General features: G+C 41.4%; 1 protein-coding gene across 1 annotated transcript in view; it reads right to left on the bottom strand.

The window, feature by feature from the left end:
• Positions 1 to 573: 573 nt before the first annotated feature.
• The window catches only part of LOC149324010 (DEP domain-containing protein 1B-like), a 43267-nt gene continuing 24281 nt past the window's right edge, over positions 574 to 19559 (bottom strand). The window contains exons 5-11 of the mRNA XM_089513169.1: positions 18806 to 18936; positions 15788 to 15835; positions 13524 to 13664; positions 6999 to 7165; positions 5729 to 5905; positions 4891 to 5076; positions 574 to 2898 (exon numbers count right to left, since the gene is read on the bottom strand). Coding sequence (XP_089369295.1) covers positions 2737 to 2898; positions 4891 to 5076; positions 5729 to 5905; positions 6999 to 7165; positions 13524 to 13664; positions 15788 to 15835; positions 18806 to 18936 — 1012 coding nt within the window. The 3' untranslated portion in view covers positions 574 to 2736. The remainder of the gene's footprint in view (positions 2899 to 4890; positions 5077 to 5728; positions 5906 to 6998; positions 7166 to 13523; positions 13665 to 15787; positions 15836 to 18805; positions 18937 to 19559) is intronic.

The following is a 19559-nucleotide window of genomic DNA, read 5'->3' as shown; positions in this document are numbered from 1 at the left end:
GGGCAAAAGCTCCTCAGAAGAAAACAAATCTGAAACAAATATTAAATATCATTGATTTATTTCTTGAAATGTTTAGAAGTACAGTAGGTTTGAGTCCATTCAAAATGTATGTTTACAGCACAAAATCCATTACGCATAGCACATACCATCAGAATCACATGCCTAGTTCTTTCCTTGCCCCCAAATTGCCTTTAGAGTGTCTGACATAGAGTTAAGAAGTTCACATTGCAAAATCAATGTTCAGTTGCGAATCTGACTGGGTGACCCAAGGCTAGCCATCTTCTTTCAGCCTAACCTACCTCACATGCCTGCTTGAACTTGAATAGAGATGTAACAAGCAATAATAATATGGACTTAGTTTGTACTCTGACACAAGACATGTAGTTAATATTATAACTGCATGCTTATCATCAGTAGGCCATACTGTATATACTCATGTGTAAGTCTAGAAATTTTAGTCAAAAAATTGACCCCGAAAACCTGATTTGTCTTATCCACAGGTCAATGCAAGTACTTACTTTAAAAAGTAACCATCCCCTGGTGAAAGGCAAGATTGTAATTTGTTCTGGAAACAATGACCCCCCCCCCCCCCTCTGCTTGCTCATCCATGATCCATCCTTTAGTGAGAGCACAACCAGTTAGGCCTGTTGGAATTTTTTAAGTTCTTTGACATTGTTTTCCTTTGCTTCATTCTTTACATACTTTGTTACATGCCCCTAGGTTTTACCCTCAACTTATCCACAGGTCATATCTAAATCATAATTTAGGTCCCCAAACCTGTCAACTTATAAATGAGGTCAACTTATAGTCAAATATATACTGTAACGTTCAATTAGTCCATCAATTCAACCATGTCAAATACAGCAATCTCAATAGCAATGGAAGTTTGGTGGAAAATAAGCACATGTTGGATTTTTCACAGCAAAAGCATAAACTAGAACAGGAATGTGAACCTTTGGCCCTCCACATATTTTGGTCTTCAGCTGCCAGAAATATGAGGCAGCACGGTTAGTGGTTAAAAAAAAATGTACAAACCCTTCATGCATGATGTAACAAGGTAAATAAAGGAATGAAGGTAAATATTCCAGACTATGAGAAATGCTGCATACCTGTGCAAGAATGCATTTCCCCCTCCTCTGTAAAGCCCACAGACCAAAGCATTTTTCTACAGTCAGTCTGGCACTGCCTTAAAAAGGTCACAACTCAAACATTCAAAGAGTTGATCACATCTAAAAGTCCCTTTTTACTGGTAGTATTCTCACTTAGGCATGTGTCTGAGAACATTAAGCTTTTGCTCAATGTTGAAAATCAGTAGTTTGACATTTAATTGACTATCTGATCTGCAGCTAAACAGCAGAACAAAAATCCAGTATTTCAGGTTCTTTCAAGCATGCACGCTTTAGACGCTTGAGGGGTCCAACATACATACAAAGTTTACCCATCTTATAAGACACACACTTTTCCACATCTTGAAACGACAAAGTAGTAATATTTACTCACTTTGCCCACATGCAGCTTCTTGTTTTCCCCTTCTCACAAGCTGTGATTAAACTAGGGCATCCTGAATTAACCAATATTTAAGAACTAAACATACGAAGATAGCTAATTTTACAGTTAGGGAATACCTTTATTAGGCCCAAACAAAATGTTGCAAAAGGATGGTGGTCCACATTAAGATAAATGCCTAACTGTGGAATTTGGATTCCCTGCCTCCCAGCTCTCATTCTGCTTAGCCATCCTTTCCCATTTGTTACAAACTGAGGAAACTATGGCCAGGATCCTACATCACCCTGGCAGAATGTAATGCTCTACCAGTATAGTTATGTCCCATTCCTTTCTATCCCAGTGCAACCATCTCTTTCCATGTGAAAGTACACTCCCACAGCCAGTTACGTGGCTAGCAGGGTGGGCAGGTGCAACATCCACCTGCAGTTTCATAGTTGGAAGAACAGAGAAAATTTTCTCCAACATCTAACAGAATGCTGTCTTTTCTCAACTGTGGAACTATAGACAGACACTGCCCAGAAGAGTGGCAGAGTGGAAAAGTTCAGTTTTATTGCATACCTTCTGGCATAATGACCTAAAAAGCACAGAGTGCGGGGTTATGCCTATAGTAGTTGTTCTCAGTCTTTGGCCTTCCAGATGTTTTGGATTTCAGCTCCCAAACTTCTGGGAGTTGAAATCCAAAGCAGCTAGTGGACTAAAATCTGAGAAGCACTCACTTACAGGATTTCAGACTGTGTTTATGAGCTTTGGAACAAGCTAAGATCTTCAAATCATGGCTTAAAAATTTGGGTTGTTCTGAAGCTGCTAACCATAGTTTCCCAGGTTTAGAATAATGCTTACAGACTGGTTTAACTGCAATTCATGTTCAGATAAGGATATCTCTTCATATTTCTGCTTATTAAACTCAAGTATGATTATTCAAAACCAGGTCATTGTCAGCTAACCTTGCCTTTTTGGTAAAAAATAATAATAATAAAAGCACAAGGGGTTCAAGCCAGATGTCGTTATGCTTAAATTTAACCTACTGAAATCAGCAAAACCTTAGTTCTGGCCAACTCATGCTACAGACTCTGCTCTAAACATGACTAAATCTGAATAAGAATACTGATAATGGCTCAGCATAGCAGTTTGCTGCCCCAGCTCTTTTCCCTTGTTAAGAAGTGTTCAGTAGTTTACAAAATTCCAGTCATTTGAAATCAGACCATTACTGGCAAATACTTATTTACAGGCCTACATTCGGAAGCTTCTTGTTCTATGAAATGGCTGGAAAGGTTTTTTAAATGCCCATAGCAACAACAGTGGTTTCTGTTTACTTTTTTCTGGAAATAGAACTGCTTCGCTTTCAGGAGTAGGAAATCGCTCCTTGTATACTTCAGGATAGGATTTCTGAAACTAGAAAAAACAAACATGCAAATTCATTAACAGATTTTATTCTGACCCATTTAACCATGGCTTATTAATTAAAGCAGACTTTTTCAATATCTGCTCACAAAGGGGGAGGGAATCCCTTTGTTCTGTCAAATGCTATAGTTCAGTTTCAATGTAGAGGCACACATAATTTAAGGGTTTGGGGTTTTTTGGGGGGGTTGCTTTCTTGTTGTTATCTCCAGCAATAATACAGCAACAATACAAAATTAACTATGTTTTTTTAATCACAGGATGAGTAAAAATTATTGCAACCTATCATAAGAATTTTTCATTTCCACCATCCACATGTTTAACCACTCAAAAACAGAGTGAACCTAAGGCATGAAAGGACTACCATATATTATTTAACATGGCAATTTTAAAAAGTAAATGAACTGATATGAAACATCTCCTAACTGAATCTGCTTTTGAGTATAGAACCCTTGTTACAGTTGCAACGCTCTCCTTCAGTCCTCAGCACTTGTGACTTGAGAATTCACAACTCTTTTGTAAACCTGTAATACAGCTAATGGGAGCAGTACCCAGTGACTTCATTGACAGAAAAGGGGAATCCAGCAGAAATGGGGAGGTCCTGTTTTCCACAGCTGGTTGTGTGCACTCGACTTCTGCTATAGAGGGCTCTAAAACTGTCCAAAGCTACATTCCAGGAGAGCTGTGGCAGAGGTGATTATACCAACACTGTAATATCTGTCCCACATTGGAATTGGACCATTATCTAGGGATCCAAAATATATTCAGTGCACTGTCATTTCAGATTTAGTGCACTATCATTTCAGAAGTGGGAGAGAAATTGAGTTCCCTTCCCCTCCTTACAGTCCCCCCCCCTTCAAAATCTGGAAACTCTTTTGAGCAGGATTTTGGGCTGCACAAAATGATGTGGGGTGAAATGTCTGTTAGGATGAAATTGGATTAAACCTTGAAAGAGGAAAAAAGCACTGGAGTTCACAATATTAAATAATGCAGTAGTGCAAACAAAACACCACTTTTGTGGGAAGTTCCCCACCACCACTACAAATACCTATACACCAATAACCTACATTAGGTTTAATTACTTCCAAATACAAAACTTGTTTAAAATATACCCAGAACTTTTGCAATCTGTTGGGTGTTATTTTTTCATCTGATTCAAAATCTATGGACAGTGAACATAACTAAGGGAATCAGAGGGCCAGTATACAGTATACATCATTGTCAGTGGTTTCACAGTCTACCAGGTGCTAGACCATCAATGATTTGGATTTTATCCAAAAACCTAAGAATCAGCGAGGTATTGCTGACTAATATAGCACACTATTATTGTTGTTATCAATACCATTTCTTAGATGCTTTTCCCCTTAAAAAGACTCTAGGAATGTTACGATAAAACATTACAAAAAAGAAAAATGAGGGCAATTTGTAATACAGAACACCATTTGCCCCAAGAAAAAGTGTTGTTCTCCTCAGAACACCAGCAGAGGATCCTTGCACAGACAGCTATGTACATCGGCATAAAGCCCTGAGGTCTGCTCGTCTCTGGGAAGTCCATAATGGCAGAGCTCAAGGTCACATCAAAAAAAATTGGAGGTGAAATTTCCATTCCCGTGGCTTTCTAAATGTTTTCTCCCACAAACAGCATACTCTTTTGTAGCATCCACTTCTGTGGAAATGCTAACAAATGCAAAACATTTGTTCTCTTTGTCCCAACACAGCGCTTCCCAGTGATTCAAGTATTTGTAGATGTACAATTTCTTGAAAGTCTTTTATGAGTCTTCAGGATTAGAATCCACAAAGATAAATCCAAAAGCAAATTTCAAGAAAACCAGAAAAGAATTTGGGGCAGGGGAAGGGGAGACAAAACCAGAAGGCAGCTACTCATTTTTCTCACAAGCAGTATATATTTAAATACATTTTAAAATGGCAAACTATTTGTAAGGTTGAAGAATAAATTTTAAAGGGATACTTGACTATTTTCTTTACCTGTTTCAACTTCTTCTTCTTCTCTTTGCGGGACATTTCTGTATTTGTTGCAATTTCTTCTAACAAGTCTGCCAGTGGCCCTTGACAGGCATTTGTTCTTTGGTGTTCAAATTCATTGGTGCTGATTTGATGACAATATGATGGAGCAGGCAAAGTTGTATCAGTATCAGCTCCTGGATATTTGATCTGCATTAAACAGATGGAAGATATTTTTATAAGAAAGGTCAGATGTTTGTATGCTGGCATTATTTTATAATTTATTCTCTTCATGGATAAAAATATTATGAACTGAAAAGAGAAGAAGCAAATTTCACCATGCTGGGATTTTTTGGTGCTAACTCCATCTTTGTGCAATTGCTTCTTATAGAAGAGAATACTAACTTGGGCTTTCATAACATAATGCTATGAAATACCTTTATTCTTGCATGGAAGGCTGCCAGGCACTAACATAGGTTTAGAATAGTGGCTTAAATCTTACTGGTGCCCCAGCTTGAGTAGATCTATTGAATCAATGGGGTTTATGTAAGTTTTGACTTACCATTCAACAATTGATTCTGGAAGTCTACTAGTAATGACCAACAATTGGATTCAGACTGTTCAAAAATACACCATTTGTGATATATTTTATCACTGTGATTGTTGATAAAAATTAAAATTTTGTTTCTCAATAATGAATAATCATTAATGTATTCCACCACTTTCATTGTATTTTTCTTAACTCTTGGACTGATAGTTGTAAAAACGTTATTGGGAAGCAGTATATAAATGAAATTAGTTTAATTTTATGTTGGTAAAGGGCTCTGTGCTGAGAAAAAATAAGATGTGTTGCAGCTCCCACCTGAACCCTTTGGAGATGGGCTACATGTTCCTCTACTAAAACTTTCAAAGAAGGAGAAGCATTTAAGATCTCATGATAATTGTCCATTAAGAATGACACAAGTTTAGCAGCTAGTAGTTCATCCAAGTCAACTTCATCCTTGGAACAAAGAATACAGCGAGAAAAAGCCTGAACCATCTGAAACAAAGAGGAAACAATGCAATGGATCAGCATTCACAGCATGTACCAACATTCTCATTTATTGCTATGCTATAGGCTTGGTTTTTGTTAAGATTCCACTAACTCTCACAAATGCCTTCATATCTGGAATGGAGGAAACCTCGAGTCACTGCAATGAATGATTAATTCTTAAAGTCTGGTTTGTGTTCCTGTATATTCCATCATGTTAAGTACTGAATTAGGCTGCTACTCCCTCCCCCCCCCCCCTTCCCCGGTTTCCTAATCTTTTAATATCTATATGGAAGGCTGATACATTCCAGTCCTTTCTGTGCTGAGAAAAACTTCCAGTTGAATTTGTCTGGGGTGAATGAGAGAAAGGTTAATCTCAGCTCATGTTTTGAGAATTAACCAAAATCTGATATTTTTTCATATTTGGGGCAGAAGCAACATAAAGCATAGAAAATGCATATGTAAGGGAAGCAAAACTGAAATATTTCACCATCTCTAGTTCATCTTTCAAACATGCTATAATTGCAGATGCTGCACTGAGCAGGGGTTTGAGATAGAAACTAGCACTAAATGGCCTCTGAAATCCCTTTCCAACTCTACAATGCAATAGGTTTATTTAGATTATTTCTATTTGACTTTTCTACTTGACTCTTCAGGCAGAGCTTTGACAATAGCCAATTGAAAAATCCATCAGTTCAAGTAAAATCACAAGATTGCAATCTGAGTACTAGTGGAATTTCCTGATGAAGGGCAAGAGCAACTCTCATTTACTTCCCCCATTTTTTGTCCACCTCTCCCTGCTCAATCACTGTAGCAAACAGGACACAAAGCTGGCTACATAGCAGATAATGAAGGGGGATGAAAGGAGTGGGGGAGGAAGGATGGACTGCCAGCTGTCACCTGCTTTTTCAGGGAATTTAAAATATGCACTGTGAATTTCCGGCTTGAAATGAAAGTTGTGCAGGCAGAGACTAAATATTTTTTTCCAGAGCACATCCTCTCTCTTTTTTGAAAATGAGCCTCATCTTGCACAGACAAGTCTGCACCAAATCAATTCCAAATTAATTCCATAAACCCTTCCAATCCCAACTCACATACGTACCAGTGTTCTTGTCCCAACTGTATCAGAAAGTGGTGGTAAATCCTTATTTGAGCTGATCCGGGCCATCATAGTAATCAGCAGCTGTAGCTTTCGACGATTGGGTGGTGGCAAAAGAAGACAGCATATCTGAAGTGCTTCAACAGCCAGTTTTTCCTCCTGCAGAAGTCCTGGGTCAAAACATAAGACTTATGTTCAGCTACCAGAATCACCAATAGCCTTTGGCTTGCTGTAGATGCAGCACTACTACCATCTTAATCACAGTTATGACACTGAGAATGGTCTCACATTTGAGCACCTCTTTGTCCCACCTCTTTCACTGCCACAAATTCCTCTCCCCTCCTTCCTTAGCTTTAACAACTGGTGTATTGTACTGTTATACTGTATATGTCTCGTAGCACTAACCATGGTTAATGCTGATCAGATTTTCTACCTTAGTAATAAAATTTTGAACTGGTTCACAATCTATGGTTAAGAGAGAATCCTAGCTCCCATTAACCATAGACAGAGTAGACACTATTGGTGCATATGTAATTAAAATTTTGTAATCTAAATTTAATTAAGATAATGTAATTTTTAGGTTCTAATTTATCTCTATTTTCTTTTGGCATTAGGCAAATGTTTGCTTCTTTCCATGTATTATGTATATTGGATGATAACAATGAATTCATCACCTTCTGGAGTGGAGAGCTAATCTGTTCCGGAAAAAAATTGTAATAAAGGGCTGTAAAGCCATCAGGGTCTGGGGCCTTGTTAACTTTAATCTTCTTAATAGCCTCCTCTACTTCAGTCTTAGTTATTAATCTATTTAATTTCTCCCTATGTTCCTCTGTAATTTCTTTTGGATTCCATTTGTTTAAAAAAAATTGAATTTCATCTAGATTGACTTCTCTTTCTTTATATAATTGTTAAAAAAATTACAAAATATATTTTTAATCTCCTTTTGTTTTGTTAATATTTTATTTCCCTGTCTTCTGATTTATGTAATCCTAGATTTTTCTATTTTTTCCCTTAATCTATATGCCAACCATTTCCCTGATGTATTAGCCTGTTCAAAATATTCAAAACTACTCTTAGAAAGTACTTTCTTTCTAATTTCAGCTGTTAATACCAAGTCTAATTGTTTTTTGAGCATTTTTATTTCATTTTTTTGTTTCCTGTCTTTTTGTTTTGTTTTCTCTTGTCTAATTGGAGTTCTCTCTCTTTTATTTCTTTATTCAAATTCTTTATTTTCTCTCTGTTTCCTCTTTAACTCTATATTCTCTTTTATAAAACAACCCCGCATTACCGCTTTACTTGCTTCCCAAATTTATTCAATTTTTAGATCTTTTGTTGTATTTTCTTTGAAGTACAATTCACCTACCCCCACGCCAGCGGGGAACGAGCTCCCAAGCGGGAGGAGGACTGCTCCAACCCCCCCCCACTCCATCCGGAACGAGCTCCTAAGCAGGAGCAGGACTGCTTCGGCCGCTTGTGCGGCGTCTCCAAGGGGGGAGGGGCCGGTGAGAGAGGCCCTTCCTCAAAAGCCGGCTTTCCGGCTCCCTGAAGGACGCTGCACCTACCCCCACGCCAGCGGGGAATGAGCTCCCAAGTGGGAGGAGGACTGCTCCAACCCCCCCACTCCATCGGGAACGAGCTCGTAAGCAGGAGGAGGACTGCTTCAGCCGCTTGTGCGGCGTCTCCAAGGGGGGGAGGGGCCGGTGAGAGAGGCCCTTCCTCAAAAGCCGGCTTTCCGGCTCCCTGAAGGACGCTGCACCTACCCCCACGCCAGCAGGGAACGAACTCCCAAGCGGGAGGAGGACTGCTCCAACTCCCCCACTCCATCGAGGAACGAGCTCTTAAGCGGGAGGAGGACTGTTTCGGCCACTTGTGCAGCATCTCCAAGGGGGGAGGGGCCAGTGAGAGAGGCCCTTCCTCAAAAGCCGGCTTTCCGGCTCCCTGAAGGATGCTGCACCTACCCCCACGCCAGCAGGGAACGAACTCCCAAGCGGGAGGAGGACTGCTCCAACCCCCCCCACTCCATCAGGGAATGAGCTCCTAAGCGGGAGGAGGACTGCTTCGGCCGCTTGTGCGGTGTCTCCAAGGGGGGAGGGGCCGGTGAGAGAGGCCCTTCCTCAAAAGCTGGCTTTCCGGCTCCCTGAAGGATTCTGCACCTACCCCCACGCCAGCGGGTGGAGCAATTTTTTTTAAGGTGGTATACAGCTTGGCGAGGGGATGGGTGATGGGGCTGCATTAGGCGGAGCTCCCATTGAAGTAGTGTGGGGCAGGGGGAGATATAGCGGTAGGAGAGTGGAGATTCATCAGAAGGGAAGGCAGGATCGATGTGTAATATCTATCTCTCCTTCCATCCACTCTCCTAGCCAAAGAGGCCTGTGGGTCAGTCCAACTATACCACAAACCCTGTCTCTGCTCCTGTGCAATGCCAGGTCGGTAAGAAATAAGACCCATATCATGTTTGATCTAATAGAGGATAAGAGCTACGACCTGGCTTGCATTACTGAGCCCTGGCTTGGGCCTTAGAGTGAAGCGGTGTGGGCACAGGCCCTCCCAGCTGGGTACTCAGTTAAGGACCAGTGAAGGTTAAGTGGGCGGGGGGGGGGTGTTGCCTTGATCCATAAGAACACCCTTTCCTTGACCAGGAACCATGTCCGACAGACTGTGTATATCGAGTGTATTTACCTGACCCTGAAGGCCAGGGACAGTCTGGGGATTCTGTTGGTCTACAGGCCACCCGTGCGCTAACAGATTCCCTAGCCAAGCTAACGCAACTGGTCTCGGAGCTGGTGCTGGAGTCCCCCAGGCTTCTTGTTCTGGGGGACCTCAACATCCCCTTTGAGGCCAGTAATGGTCCAACAGGTGCAGCTCCGGAGTTCATGGCTACCATGACAGCCATGGGCCTGTCCCAATTAGTCTCAGGGCCCATGCACTTGGCTGATAATACACTTGATGTCCTCTTCTGTTCAGATATGGAAACTCCGTGGGCGGAGGTCACTAATATCTCCGCCTTGTCATGGACGGACCATTTTCTGGTCGAGGCTAGTATCAAGGCTTCTACCCGGATCCCCCCGGGGGTGGCGGACCTTTTAGAATGGTCCACCCTCGAAGGCTGATGAAACCCAATAGGTTCCAAGAAGCCCTAGAGGGGATGGTTGGAACTGATGGCGATTCTGTTGATGCCCTGACTAACATCTGGGATACAGTTCTCTCCAGGACTATACACAGCATTGCTCCCAAGCGTCTTTTCCGGCCTGCTTCCAATAAAAAGCCCTGGTACACGGAAGATCTCAGGGAAAGGAAGCGGGCTGCGCAACGACTAGAGCGCAACTGGTGAAGACATCATCATTTATCTGACAAGGCACTCCTAGAGTCTCATTTGGAGGCCTACGGAGTGGCAATAAGTGCAAGCAAAGAATTCGTTCTATGCTGCACGTATTGCGTCCGTGGAGTCGCGTCCGGCAGAGCTGTTCAGGGTTGTGAGGGAGCTGACCCAACTGCCCCCCACCCTGAAACCTATTCTGAAACCATCTAAGGCCTGCTGTGACAAGTTTAATAACTTCTTCGTGGATAAAATCTCTCGAATAAGGGCTGATCTCGACACCAGTATTAATTCAGAATCTAGTGTAGAGGCATCCAGAGCTTCCGTGGACTCTGTTAAACTGGACCATTTTGAGTCTGTAAGTACCGAGGATGTGGACAATATTCTCCATAGTGTTAGGAAGACGACATGTTCTCTTGATCCCTGTCCCTCATGGCTGACAGCTCAAGGGGGAGCGGTTGTTACAGGGATGTTACACCGCATTATTAATTCATCTTTCAGGGAAGGGCAGTTTCCATCTATTTTGAAGACAGCCATTGTAAAACCTTTGTTAAAAAAGCCCTCTTTTGACCCCCTAATTCGGAATCATTATCGGCCTGTCTCGCAGCTGCCATTTTTAGGGAAGGTGATCGAGAGGGCAGTTGCTTTTCAGCTACAGGGGATCTTGGAGGAAACGGATTTTCTGGACCCATTTCAAACTGGCTTCCGGGCGGGCTATGGAGTTAAAACTGCCATGGTTGCCTTAGTCGATGATCTCCGTCTAAGCATGGACAGGGGTAGCGTGTCCCTGTTAGTGCTTTTGGACATCTCAGCGGCCTTCGATACCATCAACCATGGTATCCTTCTGGATCGCCTGAGGGAGTTGGGTATCGGGGGCACTGCTCTGCAGTGGTTCCGTTCCTACCTCTCGGGTAGATTCCAGATGGTGGAGCTGGGGGACTGTTGCTCCGATAAGAGGGCCCTTACATCTGGGGTCCCTCAAGGAGCGATTTTGTCCCCCATGCTATTCAACATTTACATGAAGCCGCTGGGAGAGATCATCCGGAGACACGGGGCGCGGTGTTATCAGTACGCTGATGACACCCAAATAGTCTTCTCTGTGTCTCCGACTGATGCAGTGACTAGGGATGGCATCTCCCCTCTTAATGCCTGCTTGGAGTCGGTAATGGGCTGGATGAGAGAAAACAGACTCAATTTGAATCCAGAGAAAACGGAAGTACTGGTGATAGGCTCTCCTGGCCTGGGGAAGGAAAATTTTCCACCTGTCCTGAATGGGGTCACGCTCCCCGTGAAGGACTCAGTTTGCAGTCTGGGGGTGCTTCTGGACTCGTCGCTCCACTTTACATCTCAAGTGGATGCGACGGTCAGGAGCACCTGCTATCAGCTTCGGCTGATACGCCAGCTGCGACCCCTCCTGGGCCGGGGGGACCTTGAAACCGTGGTACACGCTCTGGTAATCTCTCGGTTGGATTTCTGTAATGCGCTCTACATGGGGCAACCCTTGTACCAAACCCGGAAGCTTCAATTAGTGCAGAATATGGCAGCCAGACTGGTCACTGGATGTCTCAGGGCCAGTCATATAACACCTGTTTTGAAAGATCTCCATTGGCTGCCCATTCGCTTCCGAGCGCAATACAAGGTGTTGGTTGTAACCTATAAAGCCCTAAATGGCTTGGGCCCAGGGTACTTGGAGGACCGCCTCTCCTCATACAATCCGCCCCGCACTCTCAGGTCGGGCGGGAAACATCTCCTAAGAATTCCAGATGCACACTATAATGAAACTCGGAGGGCATTTTCCATCTTAGCCCCACAACTCTGGAACACCTTGCCCGACGAGCTCCGCACAGCCACCTCCCTTGAAGCTTTTAAGAGGACCTTGAAGACCTTCCTCTTCCGCCTGGCTTTTCCCCCATGACCTTTTTTTTTTTTACTGATTCTTTCCCCCCTTTTTAGTGATGTTTTAGGCATTTTATCTTGTCATTTGTATTCTTATTGTACTGCCAGCTATTTGTATTGGGGGTTTTATGATGCTTTAACTGTTTTATATTGTAAAATTGGGGGGTTGGAGGGGCTTTGTTGTTTTACACTGTTTTTATATTTTCTGTACACCGCAATGATCTCCAAGGAATAGTGGTATAAAAATAAAATTAATAATAATAATAATAATAATAATAATAATAATAATAATAATCTTTTCTTTGCATCATTAATCATTTGGTCATCCTGTAATAATTTCTCATTCAAACGCCAATACATTTTCATCTATACTATTTTTTAACTTAATTTATTTTTGTGCTTCAGTCCAGAGCAAATGTATTTCACAGGTTGTTTTTTTTAAAAAAAAAAAAACTCCTATTGAGTGATATTTGGGGTATTTGCTTACCCCATGAGAATTCCAGTATATTTCAGTGAGTAAACTGCCTCTGGCCACAGGAGCATTTCTGCACATTGAGTGAAAGGTGTGCCACAATGCCCAAATACCCAGAGCCAGAAAACATGCTCACATGAGGTAGAACATTTGTTTTAACCAGCTCATAGGCTTCTTTTTTCTCTTCTGCTGTGAGAAACAGCTCAAAGGCCCCAGCACCTTTTCTTCATCTGCATCCTTCTCTGGCTCTCAGATAATTATGTTATCTGGTTTATTCTATGGTGAACTCTCTCTGTAAGATCTATCTTGTAAACCTAAGTCTCTGTGAATTCTACTACAAAATTAAAGTGTCCTGTCTGGTATTAAGAGGGTTACTTAAAATAAACTCGCTTTCATTTCTAAATTTCTAAACTTCACAGTTGTTTATAATAACTTAAAATATAAAAATAATATACAGTACAATAAACCAAATATTTATGTCACAAGCATAGAAAAAGTGTACTGCCCTTCTCTGCAGTGTAATCCTTCTTATGTCTTCATAAGAAAAAATTCCAGTGCCTGCCTGAGGAGATCTGAAGGACTCTTCACTGCATGCACATGTGCCAACTGTCTTTTTTGATGACAGGGACACATCAGCCTCACCCTATTAGTTTATTTGTATTTCAGCACAACAAGAGTCCTCAGGATATTAAATTCCAGCTGGAACATTTTTTTTTATTCTGAAAGAGGCTTAAGGACATTGCTATAAGTCTACCTAAGGCTGAAGACATTCAGATTTAGAAGTATGGTTTATTGCAGTACACAGCATCTTGCTGCACCCTGTGCAGTAGATATTACAACTTACCCAGTACACTAACAAAGATATCAAAGAACTGGAAAGTGAGAAGAGGCTCTTTCATATGACCATAGAAATCTGCTATGGTTCTGAAAACATCTCTTTCAAAGCCCGAGTAAGTGGGCTGTTTCAAATCTGGACATCTGGGCCCTAAAGAGGTGTGGTGAGAGAGAAAAATGATAAATATTTGCTTGACGCGAGCAAATTGCAGAAATGTCAATCAGCTTTCCAATCAAGAAACTGGAGTGACTTTCAAGGAAGAAGGAACTAATTCACAACACATAACAATCAACAAAAAATATTTGGCAAGTAGGGAAGATAATATGGGAAGACTATAGCCTTGATTTCTACCAGCCATTCCATTTTAGAAACTCCCCCATTATCTTCAAATGGGCAAGCACTCCTGCTCTCGCTTGGCTCAGTCATTTCGGAATTTACACAGAGGATCATGTCTTTGACCAACAGGATCTTAATGGAGGCTTAAACAGGAGGTGTGAACAATCTAAACTGGATGGGGAGCATATGGTCCTCTAGTTATTATAGGGTTACAACTTCCATCAAGCCTATTCAACATAGTTAATAGTGAGGGGTAATGGTAACTCATCCAACATGGGGGTGGGGGCATTTGTTTGCCAACTATGACTTTGCCAACAACCGCTCTAAGCCGTTTGGCTTGGCTCCTTTCAAAAATCTGAGATCTTCTGAGAAAAGGTTCTTTCCCATGCCCAATACTACTCCATTTCCAGTAATTATAGATGATGCTGGCATGCCAGGGAAAATCTGTCATGTTTTTGGACAAGATATCAGGAGAAGAAGAGGAGCCTATTAATGGTCCTACCACTGATGAGTTTCAAGGGGAGTCAGAGAATGAAAATAGTATTCCACATACCACCACACTGTAAGATATCCCACTTGTGAAGGCTGCAGATTCAAGAAACTAATGTACACTGGCCACTCTCAATCCATCATCACCCTAAACCAGAGCCAACAAGAACACTCCCAGGAACAGAGGCATTGGATTGTCTCGGCAGAAACTAGAGGTACAGTGGCCATGTGGCAGCTCAAGGGCTAAGCTCTCTGAGTCGCGCTCATGCAAACTAAGCCACACATTTCACATATTCAAGTTCAGACCCTTTTAACATGCCAGAAACGAGTGGCACATCAGACACAGATAAAAAGCTGCTCGATTTTGGCCTAGCCAATACTGAAACAGCATCTCACTGATGTTATCCCCCTGCACTATATCACCATGCATCTCTTCTTCTACCTTTACATCTAAATCAGTGACAATGCGTGAGTTTTCTGCATTTTTTGATTTTTTGAAACCCTTCTTTGGTTTGTTTTCCACTAATCTATCCCTAAAGTCTGCATCTGTGTCTAACTTTCTCTTTCTCTGAATGCTAGGTTCTTTCTGTTCTGAACTTCCTTCTTTCAGATATTGTCTCTCCCTAACTTCTTGACTGTTTGAATTAATTTCATTGAATCTGTTAATCAGATTCTCTTAATGTCATTAAATCATCAAGTTCATTTGTGACTACTAATTCATTGTATTAAAATTCATAATTTCATTGCTTCCCAATATTTGTGTATTCTGCCCAGATAAGAATGAGCTTAATTCATTTGCTACTGCTTCCCTAATGATGGTTTGGAACTCAATAGGACCAAAGCGACATTCAGAGATTTCACCACTTCCATTGCTTCTTTCTCCAACCTTAAAGGAAAAGTTAAAGAATTCTTACGATTTAGCTCTCCCTTTTTCCTTTTTTTCAACACTTGAGTTAAATCTACAATTTCTTTTGCTTTAAGTCCCTGGTGCCATTTGCTTTCTCCTCCCAATTTACTCCCATAGTTCGATGTTAAATCCTCCAAATCACTCTCACTAGATATTTGAACATATAAATCTATTCATTTAACATCAGCATAGACCTGTTGGATAGGGGTCACCTGGACTGATACACATGGTTTTGTCACATCTCCTAATCTGCTGGTCAGCCAAGAGGGAGACTGAATCCTTCTAATGTGGTCACCAGTTTACCTTTTTTATTCTCTGAAGGCAAAACTACTTCAAAATTGCTCTCTTGTAAAATTTACCCAAATGACTTTGACTTCCCATTGTTACTGAGTAGAGAGAGAGGGAACCACACTGCAATGGCTCTCACACCAAAAAATGAAGCCCTGTGTTGGATGACAGGTTAGTCCTAGTCCAATTCATTGTTTAAATAAATAAAAAGATAGGAAAATCTCTACTTCACTGATATCAAGTTGATACTTACAATTTGCAAGACACTTCATTGCTGAGAGAACCCAGTGAGGAAGCTCCTCTGCATTGAACAGAGATGAGATTTTTTTTTTAAAAAAATGGTTAAACACATTAGTGCTGATTACATGACACAGAGAAATTGGTTTTCCATATGCAAGCTCAGGGTGCATTTAAAGTGCCATGCAGTATCTATTATGTCAGAACACCCCACCGAGTATAACATACATGAGAAAAGTACATAGTACAACAGGAGTGGGTGTATGTGTAGCCCAGATGTTTCGGGGCTGTAACTCCTGACAGCCCTAGCGAGCATGGCTGATGATGAGAGATGAGGATAGTTGCAGGACAAGTTCTAGAGAATCACATACATACACACTTAATTTTGCATAGCAACATGAGCTGCACAAAGGGCTCTCCAGAGAGGGATGATTACAGTAAAGCAAAACACATTGTTTCAAACCGGACATGGGACATAGACATAGAATTTCTTTTAACCCAGAGATTATAATGATAAAACAACCCATAATAAGATATGATTAACATGGAACTGTCATTTAAGTATGTGCAAAATGTTTTTCATTCAGTGTCATGTACTGGCAGACTTTAGCTCAAAAATCCATGGACTGAACTGCATGCAGTGCATCCATGGCACTCCTTGTCTCTCATCTTCCTATACAATGATGCCTACATTTATATGACCATATTTGCTCATATCCATCTCACTGTTCTATTTCCCACCAATTCTTTATTTGTTGTCATCATTTAGATTTTCAGTTTCTTGAAGAGGAAACCTGTCTTTTCTTGCTGTGACCCTATGAAATTTCTGATACATTGGCAGTATTACTTTACCTAAAGCTTCTCACATTTTTAGGAATTAGGTTTTTTTAAAATATGTTTTTATATTTTGAAATCTCTGAGTAAAATTTTATTTATGATCCCTGGTTGAACCATCTCCTCTTTGAAGCCAATGAATTCCATGTTGGAGTTGGAAGGGGATGCTGATTGTTTTAAATAGTTTTTAAATTTTTATGTATGCTGTCTTGGAAACTGATTAAATAGAAGTAATTTTTAAAAATGAATAAATGAATGAATGTAAATAATATGACACATTTTCCAAGATATTCATTATAACCATTGTCTCCTGGCCCCATTCCCCCACAGTCACTGCTGCCCCTATCAAAAGTGTTGGTTATTACCTTTAAAGCCCTATGTGGTTTGGGTCCAGGTTACCTACAGGATCACCTCCTCCCATCTCGTATACTCAGGTCCTCTGGGGGATATTTACTACAACCGACCAGGACTAGACTGGCAACTGTCACCTCGAGGACATTTTCTTCAGCTGTGCCTAGACTGTGACATGACCTGCTGGAATAGATTCAACAGCTAAATATGCTGTCTCAGTTTAAAAGAGCTTTAAAGACCAGTCTCTTCCAGCAGGCTTATCCAGATTATTTTTATATTGGGAATTTTAAATATGGATTGGATTAATATGTGTATATCTTATTTGTCCTTTTAAATTGGTGTGGATTTTAACTGGTGTGTTTTAACTGATGTCAGTTACTTGTTCTTGTTCCCTGCCTCAATCCATGGGGGGAGATGGGTAAGAAATAACAACCCAACAACAACAAGCACCCTCCCCCAAGGCCATATCTCTAACTTCATTCTTTGACCCATATCCAGAGGAAGTCCTCCCCACATCACATACTCCAGGGGTAGGCAACCTTTTTGAGCCGGGGGCCGGGTTGCTGTCCCTCAGACAACTGGGGGGCCGAAGCCCAAAAATAAATAATTAATTAATTTAAAAAAAAAAACAATTAAATAAATAAACCGGGACAAATGTAGGACAAAATTTTCAAATTGAGGACTTTTTTTTTTTTAAAGGAGGACACGCAAAAAAAAATTTGCTGCTTTTTAAAAAAAATGTTAATATAAATGCATGTTTCGGAGGCTTCTATAGACAATTGCCCCCCTTGCCTGCCACTTGCCCCCCCTTGCCCACCTCCTCCTGATAGGCCAAAGGCCCCACGCCCTCACATGAGAGGCCAAAGGCTCCGGCGGCAATCGGCGGCAGGACCAGGCTGGGGCCGGTCCCAAGGCCTTGCCGGGCCGCAGGTTGCCTACCCCTGACATACTCCATAGCATCCAAACCAGATCAGCCAAGAGATATCTGGGAACTCCTCTGAGAGGCTGATGTGGAGCTCCTGTTGCTCTATCTCCACTACACAGCTGAGGCCACAGTGGACTGATCATATCTGGGTCTGTTGTTACTGGAGATCTTTTTTAAACCTGTGGCTTCTCCCACTGCTGCCTACCTATCCGCTCCTTTCATTTCCTTCTTTCCAGTTTGCATCCCTGTGCTTACCCATAGCTTTCTATCCCTTACTTGGTCCCATGTCTACTCTCTTTTGTCACAAGGGCAGGCGTGATGAAAATCTTTAATATTTTATCATAATGAATTTTGTAGATCATTATTTTTTTCTTCAAAATTTACTAGTTTTACAACACATGTCAAAAACAGCAAATAGATCATGATTATACCAGAAAAGACAAAAACATCTGCAATAGCAGCAGATGCCAGGCCCCCTTCCCGACCAATGGGCCCCATTTCATCAGTCCTTCCATTCTCTCCATTTCATTTTCCCACCTCACTCAGTAGAGACTGGTGGTGGGAAACAGATCACCCTTGTCCAAGATCAAAACTGACCGCTTGCAGAGTTTTCTTTTAAAGTAGGCCAAGGGTCACAGTCAACCTAGGAAGACCACATACAGATGGGAACAGGGCTCCTGCACTTTTAACAGTTGCACAGAAATTTCACCAAGTATAGCTGAAATTCAACCCTAGACATAGTTAGTCCATCCCAGCTTTAAATGAGTCACAGACCCAGGCTCTTAAAAGATATTTTTCTTCACTATAACTCCAAGAACCCCCCAGAACTGTAGCTCCCAAAGTCACATTTCCAAGCTATGAATGTATCATTAAATGATCATGTGAGCAAATACACAGGTTCTGGAAAAGCAGGTGACCACTTACTTGATTTATCTTCCAAAATGACAACTCCCTGTTTGTTGACATTATACACATTCTGAATTATATGCTTTGGATTCACAAGTTTAGCATCCAGCATGTCATTCAGAGAATCCACGCCTATTGCTTTCTGCAAGCTGTGTAAGAGGTAAACAAATAGGTTTATCACACTAGCAGCACAGCTGGAAAAGAATTACATATTACAATTACTGGAATACCTAGATTTTACCACAGATGTCTTTAATGAGCATTATAAACCACCTTCAAGCTTACAATACTAACAGAAAAAAGAACAGCTTCATTTTTAAAACAAACTCAGCAAACACAGAGCCCATGCATCTCAGATTATGCATTCTCATTACCCATTGCATAGTCTGAAATCTAAAATGGAAAAATATGGGAGGAGAAGAAATCTTGTACCCTTCCCCCAATGTCTTGACTACACACTGTGAATTTGCCCACTCTCTCCAAGCATAGCACAGCCCTCAAGCTCCATCGACTACCAAGATGATACAACCCAGTATTCCAACACAGAGAGGTTTATCAGCTCCAAAGCTTTACAAAGCGCAAAGGCCCATCTGTCCCATCTTCTGTTACACAAGGTCAGGACAGTGACAAGGCCTTTTGTACTATCCCCTGGGGCCATGAGCTGGATTAGCAGCCCTTAAATTGCAAGCATGATCAGTCACTTAATAATAATAATAATAATAATAATAATAATAATATTTATTTGTATCCCACCCCTCTGAGAACAATCGGG

This window comes from Sceloporus occidentalis, unplaced genomic scaffold, assembly GCF_023333645.1.
Source record: "Sceloporus occidentalis isolate IW3139 unplaced genomic scaffold, rSceOcc1.0.p SCAF_1, whole genome shotgun sequence".
Taxonomy (NCBI): domain Eukaryota; kingdom Metazoa; phylum Chordata; class Lepidosauria; order Squamata; family Phrynosomatidae; genus Sceloporus; species Sceloporus occidentalis.
Note: the sequence above shows the minus strand (reverse complement) of the source record. Positions and strands in the feature narration are given on the sequence as shown.